General features: G+C 37.7%; 1 protein-coding gene across 1 annotated transcript in view; it reads right to left on the minus strand.

Moving 5' to 3' along the window:
• Positions 1–19178, minus strand: part of LOC113972788 — a 115077-nt gene that overhangs the window by 56940 nt on the left and 38959 nt on the right. Inside the window, exons 5-6 of the mRNA XM_027694198.1 lie at positions 15369–15526; positions 13551–13649 (exon numbers count right to left, since the gene is read on the minus strand). Coding sequence (XP_027549999.1) covers positions 13551–13649; positions 15369–15526 — 257 coding nt within the window. The remainder of the gene's footprint in view (positions 1–13550; positions 13650–15368; positions 15527–19178) is intronic.

A 19178-nucleotide genomic window follows, 5' to 3' on the forward strand; every position in this document is an offset into this window, starting at 1 on the left:
CTCAGACATCCTCTGAACGAGCTTCCTGTTAACTAACTAGAGATACTCAGCACCAATGGGTGCTTCTTCCTTTGAGGAGAAGAATGTAGCACTTCCACCAATCTGTTCTCTTTTGAGATGGCTCACCTCAGAGACACTGCTGTACCTAGACACGCACATACTTCCATTTGTCACCTGACAGGAGAAAACATACTGCACTAGAGCACTAGAAAAGCTCATGGATTGATACTTCCTTTTCTTAGTAAGACTTATGTTTTATCAGTTATGTGGGAAATGCACTTCAGGGCAACCTTATTGCTCTCTGTACACATCATCCCATGGTCACAGCAAACTGACACTTTGTACTGGTTTGTGCTGGAGTAGAGTTATTCTTCTTCAGTAGCTGGTATGGGGCTGTATTTTGGATTTGTGCTGGAAATAATGTTGATAATTCAGGAATATTTTAGTTATCGCTTAGCAGGGCTTACACAGCATCAAGGCCATTTCAGCTTCTCGCCCCACCTCACCAGGGAGTAGACCAGGGATGCACAAGACGTTGGGATGGGACACAGTTGGGACAGTTGACCCCAATTGATCACAGGCACATTCCAGACCATATGGCACTATGCTCAGCATATAAATCTGGAGGAAGAAAAGGAAGAGGGGAATGTTTGGAGTTATGGCTTTTTGTCTTCCCAAGTAACCATTACACCTGATGGAGACCTGCTTTCCTGGACATGGCTGAATACTTGCCTGCCCATGGGAAGTGGTGAATTAATTCCTTGGTTTGCTTTGCTTGTGTGCACAGCTTTTGCTTTACTTGTTAGATTGTCTTTACCTCAATCCACGAGTTTTCTGACTTTTCTGATTTTCTCCCCCATCCTGCTACTGAGGGAGTGGGCAAGTGGCTGTGTGGGGCTTAGTTGCCTACTGGGTTAAACCACAACACACTTCCATGAATGTAAATAGGAGTGGCAGCTTCAGCAGAAGTCTCCATTGCTGACATTCTCCAACTCATTCTCTCCTGTTTAATCTGACTCATGTTTTCTTCACCCATTGTCTTAGTTTTCCTCATTCCATTACATTTTCTTTAAAAGAGCTTGTGGATGAGGTCTAAGAAAGTTCAAGTAATAATTTCTTTCCTCTTTTTATTTAGCAGGTATTTTAAGGATAGATCTCTCAACAGCATTCATAAGATGAACATTAGCAGCAAACAAAATGAGCTTCTGTGGAACAGAACCTAATAATTACTTCCCTTAGTTTACTTCTGGGTTTTTTTCATATCAGGCACAGTATACATATATAGTTTAATTAGGACAAATTCTCTGCTTGCTTATGATCTCATCCTTTGCAAAACTACCATGCTAGTAGTGTTGAATAGGCTATAAATCATTCTGATGTTCATGCATAGTGTTGAATTTCTCTCACCAATTAAGCAGAGTTTTGGAAACACTCTGAATCCAAAAGTTCACATGATGAAAATTTTGGCACAGAGCTGAATTTTCTCTATTAAGATTCACTACACAGAGTAGTAAGTTATATTCTGCAGTGGTTCATTTGTCACCTAAGCAGAGTCTTGATTAAACACCTGTCTGTTCCTCTGATGTGTCAATAGCTTGTATTTCAGGCAACTCAGTGCTCAGTTACAGGGAGAAAGTTTGCGGACAGGAAACTGCTTGAGTCTATTCCATGCAATATAATAGAACTACTAAAATTAGGTAAACTGCCAGGAAGCTATACAATGGAATGCAATCACTACCTATAGCCTTAAATCTTAAAACTTTAAAAAAATTGCTCATTTGTTCAAATAGCAAGTTGTCATCAGTCTATGGGTGATTTTTGATTTTTCATGTACCATCAAAACCTACCAAGTTTGATTTGGAGTTTTCACTTTAGGTCTTCATGATAAAAATGATTTACTAGTCACTGAAGTCATTAATCAAATAATAACTTTTAAAATTGTATTGCAGTAAGATGAAACAGTACAGAGTACTGACCACTGACACTTTCCTAAGGAATTTTGTTCCTGGATGGACAAACAGGATTTTTTTCTTTATAAGGAAATTAACAAGTGGAAGAAATCTGTTCACAGGGAAAATGAAAATAGATATTTTTGTTATTTCCAGGCTGAATTAATAGTGTTAACACTTCCAGGGTAACCTGACCTATTACAATAAATGTAATTCCTTGCTTTTCAACAAACCATTTGAAAATTAGTTTTTCCACATTATTAATCATACATTTAGTCAATTTCAGTTACATCATCAGCTTCAAATGTTCTTTTTCTTCTGGCACTTCTCTGCATTTCACCCTTGAAACTTGCTTTGCAGTTAAAACATCCATGCCAAAAGGTACTGCACCATTTGCTAAACGTTTTATAAAATAGAACCAGAGCACATGTATTAAAAACACACTGAAAATATGCATATTTTCAGAAATAATTACAGATTGTGGTCACACTGCTTTAGTGCTTATCAGAAATTCAACAGTTTTCTCAAGTGGATGGTAGGGCTTGACCAGCCCTGGTAATATGTTTACTAGATGATTTGGAATTAAAAGCATTCCCTTCTGACTCTGCTTTCTTTCAACAGATGTATTTGAGGTGTACAAATACTGAAAGTCTAGACTTCTTTTTACATAAATTTGATTTTTCTACCTTAATTATTGTTGATATTGTACATCATTTAGGTGTGATTATGTTATATTTAAGTATTCCTAAATTAATTCACATTAAACTAGTTACCTAAATTACAGTTGAAAAATTATTTTAATGTGACATCCTGTTAATTTGTTCCTTTGGTACTTCAGCTCTGCATCCCTGGGGCAATACAACCATATCCCATCTAATGTAAGAGTTTCTAGTCTCACATCCTACCTCCTGAAGGGAAGATGCTCCAGGGCAAGGTGAAAGAAACCTAGCAGTAGCAATAACAAAATATAACTTGCAATGTGGACATCTGATACAAACAATGAAAACAGTGATTTTAAATACAACTATCAAAAGAATAGAGATGAAAAAACCAACAATAAGTAATCACTTTAAAGAACAAGGGATGCCTCCGTTATGCAAATTTTCATTCCATAGAATCCTAGAATAGAATCAGCCAGGTTGGAAGGGACCTCCGAGATCACCAAGTCCAACCCTTGATCCAACACCACCGTGGTTACAAGACCATGGCACTAAGTGCCACATCCAGTCTCATCTTAAAAGCCTCCAGGAATGGAGAATCCACCACTTCCCTGGGCAGCCCATTCCAATGCCTGATTACCCTCTCTTCCTAATATCCAACCTAAACCTCCCCTGGCAGAGCTAAAGACCATGCCTTCTTGTCTTACTGATAGTTGCCTGGGAGAAGAGACCAAACCCCACTTGGCTACAACCTTCCTTCAGGGAGTTGTAGAGAGTGATGAGGTCTCCAGTGACTCTTGATACAATAGTGATACTCCAGCATGTGCTACAACTAAAATTATTTCTCAGGACAGAGCTATGGGCAGCAGAGAAAAATGTGAATTTATTCTATATAGTGCTGTTTAAGAAGTGCTTCCAAGTGGGCCACAAATTTTTATTCAGGGGAAATGCTTTTGCTTATGCTAGCTGAAATCAGTAGTAAAACTAATTGTACTGCTTTTGGTTTAGAAGAGCATAATGGAAAGCAGAATTCAGCCATTGTGCACCTTAAGACAAGCGTACACAGTCCGTGAACCATACAGAGGGTAATGATCTCAATCAAAAACAGAATCACAGGAATCCAAAGGGTTGTGCACAGAGAAAGCCCTGACAATGTCACAGCTGCAGAAGTCCCACTTCTCTCACTCCATCTTAAGTACAGTATTTCACTAGGGCTGAAAGGCCGGATTTTTGTTCCCATCTCTAGGCAAGACTTCAATCCACACAAAAACTGGTTCTCCTCAAGTGGATACTTTCTTAACAGCTCTCTTCCACATCTTCCAAGAGAAGGCCCGGCATAAAGAAAGCTCCTTACTGAAGAAGGTTTGAAATAAGCTTCCACAAAAAGCACAGGTTTTTTGCAATAAAACCTATATCAAATTTTACAGAAAAGGGAAAGTTGTTCTTGAAGTCCATGAAATCAAGCCTTCTAGCAGTGATACGACTAACTCCACATAACGGAACTTTGTTTTTTAATAATTTTTCTTTGTATAGTAAAAGATATTCAACTTGGAGATTTTTCAAGAAACATTTTTGGAATGTCACATGACAGCCCAGAAACTCTAAATCTTTTTAGCTCTACCCCTTCTGTGTATACTTTACAGTACAGTCTAATTACATAATCACTTATATGTCAATATTATACTTTTTCTCCCACAGAGACACATGTAATATCATATATTTAAATTGCCATAATGGCCCAGTATGTATTTACCACAGACTTCTATGTGATTAAATTCTCATCTTTCTTCAGTAAATATTTTATTATTTTAGTCAGCAGTCATATACTATAGACTTGTTTGTTTTAAGCAGCAGCAATGCTGCCTTCAGTTCAGTTTTGAAATGAGATTTCATTTTGAAGCTAACTTAGCTGTGTGTACAGGTATCCTAAAAAAGCAAGTCACATCTCACAGTTTTTTAAAGCTTGTTTATGAATCTGACAAGTAGCCAAACTGTGAAACAACAGTGGCCAGCCCATGACCAACAAATAACACTGGATATTTAGCTGGAAAAAAAAAATTCTAGAATTTTTTCTCAAATCCTGGAAAATGAAAAATACATCCAGAATAGAGCTTTGTTTTGTCCTAGAAAGTTAATTCAATGTATCTACCCAGATTATCAGCCAGGCTTGAAATATGGATGATCATACCTGCAATGTAGAACAAACCTGCAAAGTGGCTGTGACTTATGGAGTTATTCACTAGGAAGTACTCAAAGGTTGGTGGATAAGCAAATTCACGCTTTGCCCCTGACCATGAGAACAGAATAGAGACCTGTGGTTAGAGATTGCTGTAGTTATACATGCAGATTTGGCTCATGCACATTGAAAAGCTGAGACAAATAACTGATTTGTCAGATTTTCTGGCACATACAAAGTTCAACAGCACAAAATGCAACATTATCTGAAGTGATGTAATAATTGTACTTCAGAAATAGTAACTGACAACGTAGACAAGAGTTGCTTCTTGGAGAGATTGTATAAGTGTGATATTTCTTACCTTTTGAATACTTAACCTTACTCTTGTCTCATGCATTTACCATCAGGGCTGTTGAAGGAGTGTGAACAAAAACAATGGAGTAGAAAAGAGCAGCACTGAAAACAATACTGTCCCGTAAGAAAAGATTACAGAAAGCTGTACAATCTTGATGGTAGGAAATTTATTATTTTGAAATCTCCAGAAAATGAACTCAGAATATGTAATAACTATAGTACTGTCAGAAGCGGGGCATTATTTGCAGTGCAGATGCACAAATACTAACAAACTAGAGCTCTTCCATACTGGTAAAGGATAATTTAAGGAAGGTAATTTTTTCCCCCTTACATCTTTCTTGATGAAACAAATTATTTCCCTTTCCAGTATTTTGCCTCACCCATCTCTGAGAAGTAGGGAACTTGAGCTTCCAGCCAGGCTACATAATTTACTAGTTACTATACTCATTAGCATAGCCAAAACTGACACAAATGTCCCTTGCAAAAACATTCAATTTTCTGTTTTAAAAGGCATATTAATACATACACAGTATTTCTGTGGCTCAGACGCAGAATATACTCATAATTGAAATTGTTCTTATGGCTCCTTTTCTCTCCAAGAAAGTTACTGCCTTGGCTGAATTTTCCTTATGGAGTCATCCCATTTCTGTCTGATAGAGATTCAAAAAAGCCAAACTTTCTGGGAAAATGTAGAAGGCAAAAGAAAGGGCACACTCACTGAGATCAGATCCAGTTCTGAGAGGGGGAAAGTCAGTTTAAGTTTTTTATAAAAAAAGCTGTTTTGACATAGGGTCTTCCTTTGTACATAAGACAAGTAACTTTGAGAAACTGTTTCACTGAACCACATATAGGGCCCTGTAGGGCTTTTTCAGATGAAAGGAAAAGATGGCAATGTGATCTGCACAGGTGTCAACAAGAGTCTAATCAGACAACACTGGGACTGCAGAAGGCAGGCACTGAACTACAGAACCATTACTGCAAATGATGACAAATAGGTGGAAGCAGCGTGGTTTAATGGTCAGACCTTAAAGTGAACTTGTGAGATCTATATGCAGTAAAAGCCTTTAATGCTTGTGCACTGAGAATCAGTGATATACTAGGGAATATGGAGTACCACAGTGCTATTATAGTATAGGTATTTCTAACAGGACCACTACCTTAATGACTTCTTCGTAGATGTTTTATAATGTAATCAATTGTTGGAACACGTGTGTGTGACGCCTACAGTGTCATCCCTAAAAACCGGTTCAATCAGACATGTAGACTCCAAAGACTGATGGAGCTTTGACATCTCTCACCTCTATAAGGCTTTCTGTGACTGTCAGCACTGTACTGTTTTTATAAGTCTGGTCTATGTCTATTGGAACACAGGCACTGATTTCTACATGAAACAACACAGCTATGTATGAACTGCAACTGCAGTTTCTTGTAAAAAACATTTACTCCATCTCATTCTAAATAACTGCAGATCTGAAATACAGAACCATAGAATCACAAAATCATTAAGGTTGGAAAAGACCTCTAAGATCATTGAGTCCAACCTAGTTCCACCATGTTCACCACTAAACCATACCTCTGAACTAAACAGGAAGTTCAGATTAACAAACCTTTCTCTATCACTTCTAGAAAAACTTGGATCCCATTTCCAAATAGATAAGAATATTTACAGAAAAATTCACTCAGAAAATTGAAACAAATCTTTGGAGCCTCATACACTTCAGAACATGGGTATCCTTAAAGCAATAAACTTAATTTCCCAGATCTGTAAAAACAAACATATTGCCTTAATAAATATTTTCAATTGTGTTCCAGGGTCTTGATCCTTTACACCAAGAAAACATAACAGGAAACTCCAGGGAAACAGAAACATACCAGTGCTGGACACACAGCGGGAGGTGCTCACAAGTCCAGTGCAGATCGTAAAAGGAATCTAAAGGAAATTGTTCAATTTATTACTTCTTACTTAAAAAGCAATATATACCTTTGCTCAGGGCCTGGGAACCAAAGAATTTACGTATGGGTAAAGCAGAAGACTGAAGGATCCTCAGCTGGTCAAACTTACCCACTCTCTTCATTGAAGTACCAAAGCACAGAATTTGACACCTCCCTGAATTTGTAATAATCTTAGTAAAAATTACTTCCATACCTGAGACATCACTGGACAGCATGTTTGCATAATGGTTCTAAAATGCTAGTATGGGTGGATACTTTATTAATTTTAAACATAAATATAACTATATATGAGACAGAGTTTGGCTTGAAGTATCCCTCATCTAATGAGCATCTTATAGGTTCAATCATAAACAGCAAAACAGATTTTTTCCATCGAGTAGAGGGTTAAAGAATCAAAGTTCCAAAAACTATCAATGGCATGAGATGACCAGCTTAAGATATCATAAAGACACTTGATCACCTTTGAAAACCTGGAGCAGGCACTCAAATCACTCTCCACTCTTGAAAAAATACTTTGCTCTCTGAAATAGCAAAATGTAGAGCTTGCGGTGGTCACACCACAAGAACAATATAGAGGAAAATAATGAAGGTACTAAGGTGACCAAGTGTGGTAGAATCGTAACACAGGAGGAAAAGGGCACAGTCCCATTGCAGTTATTCAGTTATTAATAAGCATTGGCTTCTTTTGTCTATGTGTTTCAATGGGGACAGGCACAAGGTATGTTGAGTTGCTCTAATGAAAGAAGGTTGCTCACTATTGACCCAGAATACAGGAAGGGCTGTGTTTGGGCATTCAAAGGGGCACAAAGAAAGCTTGCTACTGCTCCTCCTTCATTGCTTCTTGCAATGAAGTTAAAATGTGGCTTTTTAGACAAGCCATGTTACAAGATAATTTCTCCTAAAAACCAAACTCCTAAAAAATGCTCTTAAAAAAATGCCTGATCTATGTTTTCAGCCCACATAGATATTAAACCTAGTTTCCTAGACCCTGAAAAGCTAATTATGCATTCAATTAGAGTTTCTTAATAAAGATTAAAACTCTGAAGTCTATTACAGGCCCATATTTAATTCAACTGCCATTTTATCCACGCCATGAAAGTGTGAGTGGTAACAATGAATATAAATTATAATACATGCCATAGAGTGAATGCTATTTGTCCAAGTACGTTACTATAAAGAATTAAATTTTGCTATCGGTTCCATAATCTAGTTAAAATTGGTATTCTTTATTTGGTCTTTCAATGTAGTCCAATTTCCTACTTTGAAAAACAAATTCTAGGGAATAAAGAAAAGAGATTAATTTATCATTAAGACTCTGCTTAATTGAAGTCAATTCCGAACAAACTTGAATTCAATTTCTACTCATTAAATTGAATGTGCTCTGCGTTTCTCTCTGCATTGCTTTGAGCAAGCAGCTGAGAACAAGGGACTAACATCAAAATTATTAAATTGAGGAGATTTTATTTGGTCTTCACATGCCAGAGCCGCTTTGATGAGGAGCTGTTTTGGCACTGAAAGGAAACGAGAGCAGCTGGAGGAAAAATCAAATGAAACTAAGCCTCGGAAAATTGAAGAAAACGCAAGCTTAATAATATTTAATAATTAAATTTCCACAAACAATAGCGGCAAATGAAGTAATCTGCAAAGTCTGTGAACTCATTTGCATAATTGATGCCGGTCCCCTGTAAATGAATAATGAAGATAATAAAAGATGTTGCTAAAAATGGGCACAATAACAGCAAATTTCATCAAGCCGCGCGCTCTGATTAATCTGCTCTTGCAAATCAGCAGTGAGGGGGGACGTGTGATTACCCGCGCGGCGGCCGGCAGCAGGCGGCAGCCTGTCCCTGCCCCAGCCCCTGCCCTATCCCTGCCCCAGCCCCTGCCCTATCCCTACCCCTGTCCCTGTCCTGTCCTTGCCCCGTCCCTGCCCTGTCCCTGTCCCAGTCCCTGCCCTATCCCTGCCCCTGTTCCTGTCCTGTCCCTGCCCTGTCCCTGTCCCAGTCCCTGCCCTATCCCTGCCCCTGTTCCTGTCCTGTCCCTGCCCTGTTCCTGCCCCAGACCCTACCCCACCCCTGCCCCTTTTCCTGTTTCTGTCCCTGCCCCAGCCCCTGTCCCTATCCTGTTCCTGTGTCCGTGTCCGTGTCCCAGCCCGGGAGCCACCCCCGGCGTGGGGTCGCCTGCAGCCCGAGGGCACCGCACGGCTGCGGCACAGCTCCGGGGGCTTCCCATCCGCGCAGCCCCGGGGCGAAGGCGAGCTGGAACAGCAGGGGGCCGCACGCTCTGCCCACCGCGTGGGCTGGTACAAAGCTCTGCCGCTCGGGCTGCCCTGAGCAAACCGCGGCGTCCCGTTCTGCGACCTTCCCGCAAGCCCAAGCCCTCTCCTGGCGAACGCTGTGCCCGGCTGCCCAGGTGAGGGGACACGGTCCCGATGTGTCATTGCCTGGTAGAGCCCATCAAGGATGGAGGTCAAGCTCGGGCCGCTGAGCACCCGCAGTTTCAGCGCAGCCTGTCAGTCCTACCAACACTCCTTTATTCCTCAGAATAAGGCTTGCGATGTGTATAACTACCCAACCTTCTCACTGAGGGAGCCCCTCATAGCAGGATGCATGGCCCGACACTTCACACGGCAGCCCCTGCTCTACACAGATGAAGAACAAATGCCACAAGTATGAACTGATGGCCAGATTGTCATCTGGCTCAAGTGCTGGTAGCCATAAAATAGTACTTTAAAACGTAATACTCAGTTTGGCCTGATTTAGCTACTCCCACGAGGGTCCAACTCCACAGATTTCACCGGCATTAATTAGTGCTTTTTACAAGACTGGGATTTTTCACAGATTGAAAGAAAAGAGAAAAAAAAAATTTGAGCAAACAGTGACGCTGCTTTCTAAAGCTGATGCGTAGGCTGGCAATGGACACTGTGCATTGGAAGTAGGCAAGTATTCCAAAAGCAGTATCTTTTTATAAGACAGCTACTGTGCTCTTTTAAAGCATTTAGAAATAATCATTTAGGAAGAAATTAAGTCATTGGGATTACTCATAGGAATATTCACAATAAAATATCTAGGCAAAAATAATAATTCCACTGAACAATTCTGCTTTGCACAGAATCCAGACATACAGGTATATCACTTGTCATAATCATAGAAAGATGGGAGAATCAAAGTCAAAAGGAAAGGTTTTTAAACATTTCATTGTTTGATCCAAGAGTGGTAAAGAGGATTTACTGGAATTCTTAATAGACAAATAGTTACACTTTGATATTAGGCTATAACTTGGCATATAAAGACTCAAACAGAAATGTAATCATTTTTTTTAGATCAGTTTTTGGGAAAAGTTTAGTTCATTTTTAACTTAAACAATTGTAAGAAAAAATTGTTTGATGGCTTGCAAAATTTTCCTACGCTTATATAACAAAACTTTGATATTAAAAATACACATTTTCTAGCAGTTAAATCATGTTGAAGATTAAAACATCACACACTCCAGAATTTCTGTACCATAGCCACAGCTGAGGAATCTGCATGTATCTCATCATATTGACAGTACTAAGCATAATTAGTATGGGGTTTGTTTTGTTGTGTTTTTTTAAAAATATTTCCAGTTGTTTTAACTAATTTATTTCCCAAATTTTTTGGAACCCTAAAACTTAGGGGTTTGTCACATTTTTCAAAAACAAGTGACATAAAAAAAACTCATTATACATGAACCTTAAATCTGGAAAAGCAGAGTGTGAGCTTTGGAAGAAAAGGCAGATAACCATGCCAATTTGTATGAAAAAAGGGTCAAATGAATTAGTGAATTAAAAGCAAGATTCTCTCCATTCTGTCTTTTCCCACTGCCAGACAGACCTCTCTTTCAGCCAAGGCCCAAAGGTGGGATGCAATGTGTGACAAATTCAGAACAACTGCTGTAGCCCCAATATCACGACTCATTATATTGTGTAAAATATGTCCAATAGTAGAAGCGAGTGAGTGTCAGTGTGTGTGAAAAAAGAGTGTAGCATGGGCTAAATGCAGTGACCTTCCCTGGAATGTGAAAAGTTTGAAAACTATGCCAACAGGCTTCAACAATACTCCTTGCAATCAGAGCAAATGGAGAAGCTCAGTGGGATAGTAGTCACAGATTTTAAAAACCAAAAAGCAGATGTTTGATTGATTTAAGACATAGTACTTGCAGTTCTTAGATACATATGTTAATATAAAACTGATTTTATTTTGAAGAATCATCTTTTATTTCCTCCTCTTTTTGAGCACTATCATTACTCTGTTAGAAGTCATTATCAAAACATCTTTGTCTGACAGCAGGAACTGGGAATAATTAGATTTAGTCCAGTTCAGTCCAATGACTCTGGTGCATTGACTTAAGACCTGACCATTGTTGACTAATTAATTTAAAGGATCTTGTATCAGATGCAAGTGTTGTGATTGTTTTTAACACCCTACAGTAGTCTTAGTCAGAAAAAATATTCTAGTTTGCTATTCTCCGCATGTTTTAGTTCGGGTATTCTCCATCTTTGAAGATGGACAACTGAGTTGTTAATTCTTTGCCTTTCCATCCAAAATATTGTTTAGAAATTAATTAGTAAGTTCGCACCTCAGTGAGATACTAATTCAGAGATACTGAGACCATGCAGTATCTCATAAACCTGTGATTCAAAAAGGCTGGAACAGTTATCATTAACATCTATTTTTTTTCCTTCCTTTCTCCCTCTCCTCTGCTTTCCCATTCCTAGAATGTTTATGTATTCCATGTTCCGTTCCACAAAACATTCCAGTATTGCACCTACATAGACACCACCCAGAGAGCATCCCAAAATACAGATCTGCAGCATATGCCTGTTTTGTCCCCCAGTGTTCCAAAGAAAGACTGACAGAATTTAGCAACTCTTGCAGGAAATTGTTCCATTTGAAGTTTCACTTGATCTTAGCTGACAGTTTTCAGGCAGAAGCAAATTACATTGCTCTCAGTACAGATTGTATGAGCTCTCATTGCAATGGGAGGAAAGGATTAGGGCTCATTCTTCCTTTGCCCCTGATTTTTACCATTCCTGAGTGGAGTTTGTGGGTTTTAACTGCAGAGCCTCTCAGTAAATCCAGCCAATGTCTTCTTAGGCTAAGTCAATCTGGGAAGTTGTGTTAGACCTTTTCATACCCTCCCTATCATTCAGCTGCCATGTTTCCCTCTATTATAGTCATAGTTAACTTGTCAATGTGTTTGTTAAGAAACAGGATTTCTTTGACCACTCCAGCTGGTTTTTTTTCATTGCATCGTGAAATTGTATATGATAGCCTTCCATGCTAACTGGCTCTAAAGACTGTAAACTTCAGCTCTGTGTTCTGCCGTATTCCAAAAAAAAGAAAAATTAAAAATTGACCAACTAACAGGACTTCTATCATACTTTTGGAATAGACTTCTTTCTGTGAGGGATTACACCATTACATTGTCTAAGTTGAGTTTTGTGGCAATTTTCATATTTTAAATGTTCCTTTTTCTTTTTAATTGCTAGTCTAGTAGCTGTTACTAGGAGAAGACATAAAAAGGTGTCACATAAACTTCTGACCATGGCTTAAAGATTGACAGAAGTATCGCTAGAGATTGTATTTCTTCTACCAATTCTCATAACTAGGGCTTTGGCTCATACTGTCATGTATCTAGTCATAGCTGGTGACATTTGTTTATGTAATGTGCTTTTTTCTTCTAGTAAATGAGGAGATTTATTGTCACGCTATACTAAATTCCATATCACAGCAAGTAGCAATGGACAACCAAAATAATCTCATTGGAAAGCTGATGTTGAAGGGTTATTTTGCCAAAAAGTTAAATTCACGACTTAATCACACAAACAGCATTATATAAAATTAATAAAATCCAGGGGGGAAATCTTCATCCAAAAATAGTAGTGTCACTAAAAAACATTCTGGGACAATTTTCTCTGGCTTGTTCAGCATCATCAAACCATTAATTCTAGGTGATACTTTCAATGACACTCCCTCAGAGGAACAATATTAGACATTCACTTGTATGATCTTCACCTTGTATGAAGAGAATGAATAAAAAATGAAGTTCTTCACTGTGAACTATTCCCCGACTAGCTATTTTCATTTAAAATACTGTTTATTTTACTTTGACAGTCTGAAGGTTAAATTAACTCTGAGTTTTCTGTTCTTCTACTGCGAAGCTAGTGGGAAGACTCAGTGCATACTGCTGCCTCTTAAGGTGCTAAGGGAAGCGATAACATACAGCCCAAATGATAATACTCTTAACACTATTGAAAGTCTAAGTCATAGATTCATCAAAAACTTTCTGATCAGTGATACTTTGTTCTGTCAAAAGCATACAAGATCTTGATTACTAACACAGAGGCATGGGAAATAAAAATGAATTAAGACACTGTTTCAAAATAAACATTTTCAGGGATGTTTCCTATTCGTTCCACAACACATGGCTATTTACCTCCAGTAGAGATACTGCTCCTGGGCCAGAGATGGAAAGGATTTAGGTTCTTGTACATATTTAAGGATTTGATCCCTATACTGGATTTACTACCACTGCCTAAACAGGAGAGAAGGTTTTGATCACTCTGCCTATGAAAAAAACATAAGTGTATTGGTCATGCATATCCCTTTGCCCTTCTTAATACCAACCTTTAAGTAAAATTTTGGACATACTCTGCATTATAGATTTTGTAATTGCCTTCTCCCTATCATTAGTGAATATTAACTGAATTCACACAGAAGGAGAGTTTTCTGCACAATGAGGATCAGTCTTTTAGCTGAGGTTACCAGAATCTATGTGGGAATAGCACGTGTCACTGTAGTCATGTCACAAAATACATACACTGCACTGGGCAGCTACACTGAGAGAGCCATACCAGCTTTTTCTAGAATAAACCTGTAAAGCAGACTGCTACTGGAGATATTTGCTACTAGCTCATACAGAAATGAGTTCAGAGCCTTTTGAATTATTTGTTCCGTGCTCTAGCTGATAAACCACAGCCTATTTATTACACTATTTAGGTCTCATTGTTCAAAATTCATTTGCCTATCATGAAAGGCTGCTACATTGTTAAAAAAACGTAAATCTTAAATACGCAAAGTCCTAGCAACTCTATGTAGAATATCTTTTAAAAGTATATCTACAGTTGGATATTCAGACTGCCTACTTGTCTTAATTTATGCAAATATAGCCTATAGCTAAAAGCTTTGTATATTTGTTTCCCTGTGGTATTAGTATTCAAAAAAATAGGACATTCTTTCAAGGGCATTTTATAAACGCAGAAGTATAATTTATATAGCAAATTAAAGCTCATACAAAATGTGTGCACTGAGCTACAGATTAACATATTTAATTTTAGTATTACCTGCAAACCTATTTTTTTCCATGCACTGCTCTAATTAGCCATATAAAATCAAGTCAGTATGTTGTAAGCAATTATTTTAGTGGGAGTAGAAAGAGAATTTGAATTAAATATATGGCAAGAGATAATATCTTATGGAAATTAATATACTCATTTGTGTCAAGAAAAATGTGTTCTAGCTAAATTTTATAAGATAGTTTGGAGTTCAAACATATGACTCATGTAGAAGTTGTAGTTTTATAGTTACTAAGATGTTAGACTGTGGATCTGCTTTTAAGTTCCTTATTAATGTGCCAGTGCTCATTCTTTGATATCTACAGATTGTCAGTAACTACTGACATTTCATATTGTGAAATTCCTCCTATTATGAATATTCACTCCCCCTACAGTCAAATGTGCAAACTGTTAGTAATTCTGTATGTTAAAAGAAGGTTTTCTTCCATCATTTAAATATATGTATCATACTCGGCTCTTCGTATTTTTATTTTTATAACTATGTATTTAAGAGAATTAAATTATGTTGAAAATCAAATGCAATTTTTCTTTCATTGAAATGGAGAAGTAATTTTTTCTTCCCCATTTTACCCTCAAAAAGTCTGAAAGCTAAATATGAAAATTCTGTTTAAGGAATGAGAAAACAAAAAGTGATCCATTGTGATAATAAACTTCAGCTTTTTCATCCTAATACAGTTATCAATTTTGATGGGATTCAGACAGCAGAAACCATTTTCTAGCAGTAAGAGCATTTAGCTGATCCAGTTTCTGTAATTCAGAATTTTACACTCAATTTCAATTGTAGAGTCTGCAATACATGCCATAGTTAAGTTTCTTTTGTAAGAAGGATAACAGACCCAGACAATTCCTCCTACTTCTTGCTCATGATCTCAGAATATCAAAAAAAGATCAATACTAACCCCATGGAAGTCTGATGACTGCATAACGATCTTGTGGCCTTAAAGCAACTCTTCTCCATTTCTTGGTACGGAAGTTGCTGACTGACATAGCTGCTTTATACCTCCACTCTGCCTTGGGAGAATGATAACATGGAATTTTATTGCTTGGAAGGGCCTGCCTAAGAAAGCAAACAGAAAATGAAGTCTTTTAGAAGAGGTACAAAAAATGGAATTATATTTTTGCCTTCCTGCCTCCAGCATCATACAACAGAAGCTAATGCACAAGAAACTTCCTAGATCTAGAACTGTGAAGGAAAGTTTTCCCATCTCATGAAAATTCAAAACTTTCATATGATTTATTGTTTCACATCTGAACAAATCAGTGGGCACTACAAAAATACAGTGTACAGAGGCACATCCTAGTTCTTTCTTTAGCCTTCTCTCACATCCCAGCTGAGCATCCTGGCCACTTGAAGTATGAGGTAAGTTGTTCTCAAACTTCCCACTGAAGCCTTTTCATCTTCCATAAACAAAAAATTTTCATTTTATGAACCTGTACCTGGACAGAACAACAACTACTGACCATTCTTAAGCAGCTGTATTTTATACATATATATAAAAACACATATATACACACACATACACATACTGCTATTTGGACAAATCATCATCTCTAGTGAAACTCATTCTGTTTTACATATCCAAAATAGTTTCCTCCAACTATAGGAGGAATAATTTCCAATCTTCTATATTATAGTGTACAAGTAAAAGGAGCGTGAAAAAAATATTTTTATTTAAAACTTTCCTTAACATTGTAGGACAAATTGGCAACATGGCCTCAACCCAGTCTGTAAAAGTATGTGGAAGAACTTCAAAAGTGACAGCTAAACCTTGCACTCAACATAAAGTGCAGTAGGAGTGACAGAAAAAGTGGTAGACAAATTAAAGAGCTACCTCTGTTTAAGCAATTTTTTTGTGACAGCATTTTAAAAGTTTGCTGGGCAATTACTCTAAAATGACAGCGTACTGCTGAGCGGGTAGTGCACTGAGAACATAAAAGAACTTGTCAATAGTTATTTCAATAGGCACTTTCAAACTCACGGGAGCTTTAGTATACATCATTACATCATTAAAATATTAAATTATTTCAGCTATCACAGATGTAAAATTGTTGCTGCACCTATTTTGCTAATTAACTCTGACATTTATGCTTATGCTTATGCATAAATGTTACATATTTCAGAGATGGTTCATTTTTACATGCTAGTTACTAGTCTGTGGATTGAATCAACATGCTTGTAGTATCAGAATCAGTTGCTGTACCGAAATACAGCAAACTTTTGGGTCACTGATGCGGTCTTGCATTTAATTTTTCTTCCTCACCTTCTTCAGCTATCTAAGTCCACCTGTTGGGGTGATGTAAAGAAACTATTTCCATGTAGCATTTTAAAAGCTTGTTCATTCTGTTGTACCAGAAATTATGTCAAGTATGAGTTGTGATTTTCTTTCAAATGAAAACAGTTTGCTTACAAAGCAAATACAAACATGGTCATGTAACAGAAAATACTCAAGTAATATTACTAAAGAAATATTTTGCATCTGCTTTACATTATGTACCTTCTGTGTGCTTTTTTGTACACATTTACTCAATATTAATAAGGGACCATTTTGGAACAAAGCCTTGTTTTAGCATTTTAAAGATTCTCTGCATATCTTAGTAAAAATGGAATAGGTTTTCTGTAGGAAAACATTCTCCTCTGAAGAGTGAGGCCAAATTTCCAATAGACATTTTTATCAGTGAATTAACTTCTCCCTAGTTACAACAGTCCAACTGGAGTGTCAAAGAATAACTTTTGTAACACATGGGCTAAACCTGCATTTAGGCAAAACTCCCATCCAAATAAATGGGAATCTCTCCTACAGTTCTGTTTCTGAACCTGCCTACACATATGCCAAACTTCAGGCTTAAATAGCCCTACCGAAGTCCACAGGATCACCTGCTTAAAATTAATCCCATATAAATTTGTGGGTTTAAAGCCTAAAGAGGGAGTCTAAAACTGAGCCTTACAAGAACAATGGCTCAGAGATTCTAAAAGGAACTGCTCAGGGAAACTTAGACTGCAATACCTAACTCTTCTAGTCTCCTTTGAAAAATCTCTTCATTTGCTCCACTTATTTCCTGAGTAGTTCAAGGCTCCTGTGTGACAGGCAAAAAAGAGAAAAGATACCCTCTCCGATTTAGCTACCTCCAGGATTCAAGCAGGATATGAATAGTTTTGATCCAGATCAAGTTCTTCACTTTATCAACTGGTATAAATATCCAATATGATAATGCTAGACCTATATTGATTAGTGCTTTAGTCAATGAGGACATGTTTGTAATGGTAAGACACTGTCATTTAGTGGGGAAAAGATCATTTAGTGACAGGTAAATTATTGCTATATCTCATTAGGAATGTTATGTTCTTGTGCTGAGTTCAGACATACCAATTGCAAAGAGGTAATCATCATAATAGCATTAAGATGTTGCTATATTTGGATTTGATTTGAGCTCACCACTGGATCAGCCCATTGTCACATACCAGCCTGGAGTACAGGGAAGATGCTGCTCTACAGTGACTCAGGCACAGAGGAAAAATACAGACCCTACTGTGACCACCTACTAGGAGATGTATTTAGCAATTTGTTTCTAGAAGCCTGTGATTTTATAATTGAAGGGTGGAATTTTTGAAAGTTTCTGAGCCTGCAAGGAAAGGTATGTGATTTATCCAGTAAAGCAATCTGTCTACAGCATAGTATTCTTATTTTGTGATAGCTGGTATCTGACAAAATTATACAAGTCTGCAAGCCTGAATCAGTTATACTAGATCATTTTGCTTGATTCCAGTAGTAGAAAGGGATATGATATCCATTTGCACTCCTTTTACTGCTAGCCAGCTCAGTCAGTCTTTGTTTAATAAAATACTGTACCCTCCTAAGGAAGATGTCAGATGTAGCAGAATAGTCTCTGACAAACAGAAGTGCCACAAAGGGTTCAAAGACTCCTACATTTGATGAAATTCTCTCTCACAGTAGGAGGTGTAAAGATCTAATATACAGAAATTCAGAAAAATTTCTTCTCCGTTTTCTTACTGTAATGGGAGTTCTTCAGGTATGAATGGCTAGAAGGTGTTTCCAGGCAGATTCCAAGGCAGTGCTATGTGCCAGAGAGTATCTCTTGTGTTAAATCTTACTCATAGAACTGCAAGTTCATTTGTTACATTAAAAAACTGGGTTTTCATCCACCCCTTCGATGCCCTTCAAACTCCCACAGACATGGTGACACAGCGTTGGGCAGCGATCCCCAGGACTTCCCAGGTCACTAAGAAAGGAAGAAGCATGTTCTTTTCTTGACAAGTCTACTGACTTGGGCAGCTCTGAAAGTTGGTCATTTTCTCATTTCTGTTCTCCCACACAACAAATAACCCAATACATACTGCTCAGTAAGAGCATTTTCCTAGGCTCAGAAGAGAACAAGCCCTTTGGTTACACTGGATCCAACGACAGGTGAATCATTTCTTTCCTGGAGACCTGAGCACAGTTTTCTTCATTTCTGAATGACCAGGTACAGTCTGGCTCCAAAAAGACTGCATTAAATTTTAATAATTGGACTAATCTAAACAACTTTTGTTTTAGACTAATGATGTGCATGGCTTGCATCTGCAAATACTTCTCTATATATGCTTATATTTTAATTAGATAAGTTAAAGTTTTACATTTTTATTCATCTGCAAATTATGTTTTAATTTACCTGTCATATATTTAGCAATATCTAATGATCAAACAGAAATT

The sequence above is a fragment of the Neopelma chrysocephalum genome, unplaced genomic scaffold (assembly GCF_003984885.1).
Source record: "Neopelma chrysocephalum unplaced genomic scaffold, ASM398488v2 Primary Assembly neopelma1_97, whole genome shotgun sequence".
Taxonomy (NCBI): domain Eukaryota; kingdom Metazoa; phylum Chordata; class Aves; order Passeriformes; family Pipridae; genus Neopelma; species Neopelma chrysocephalum.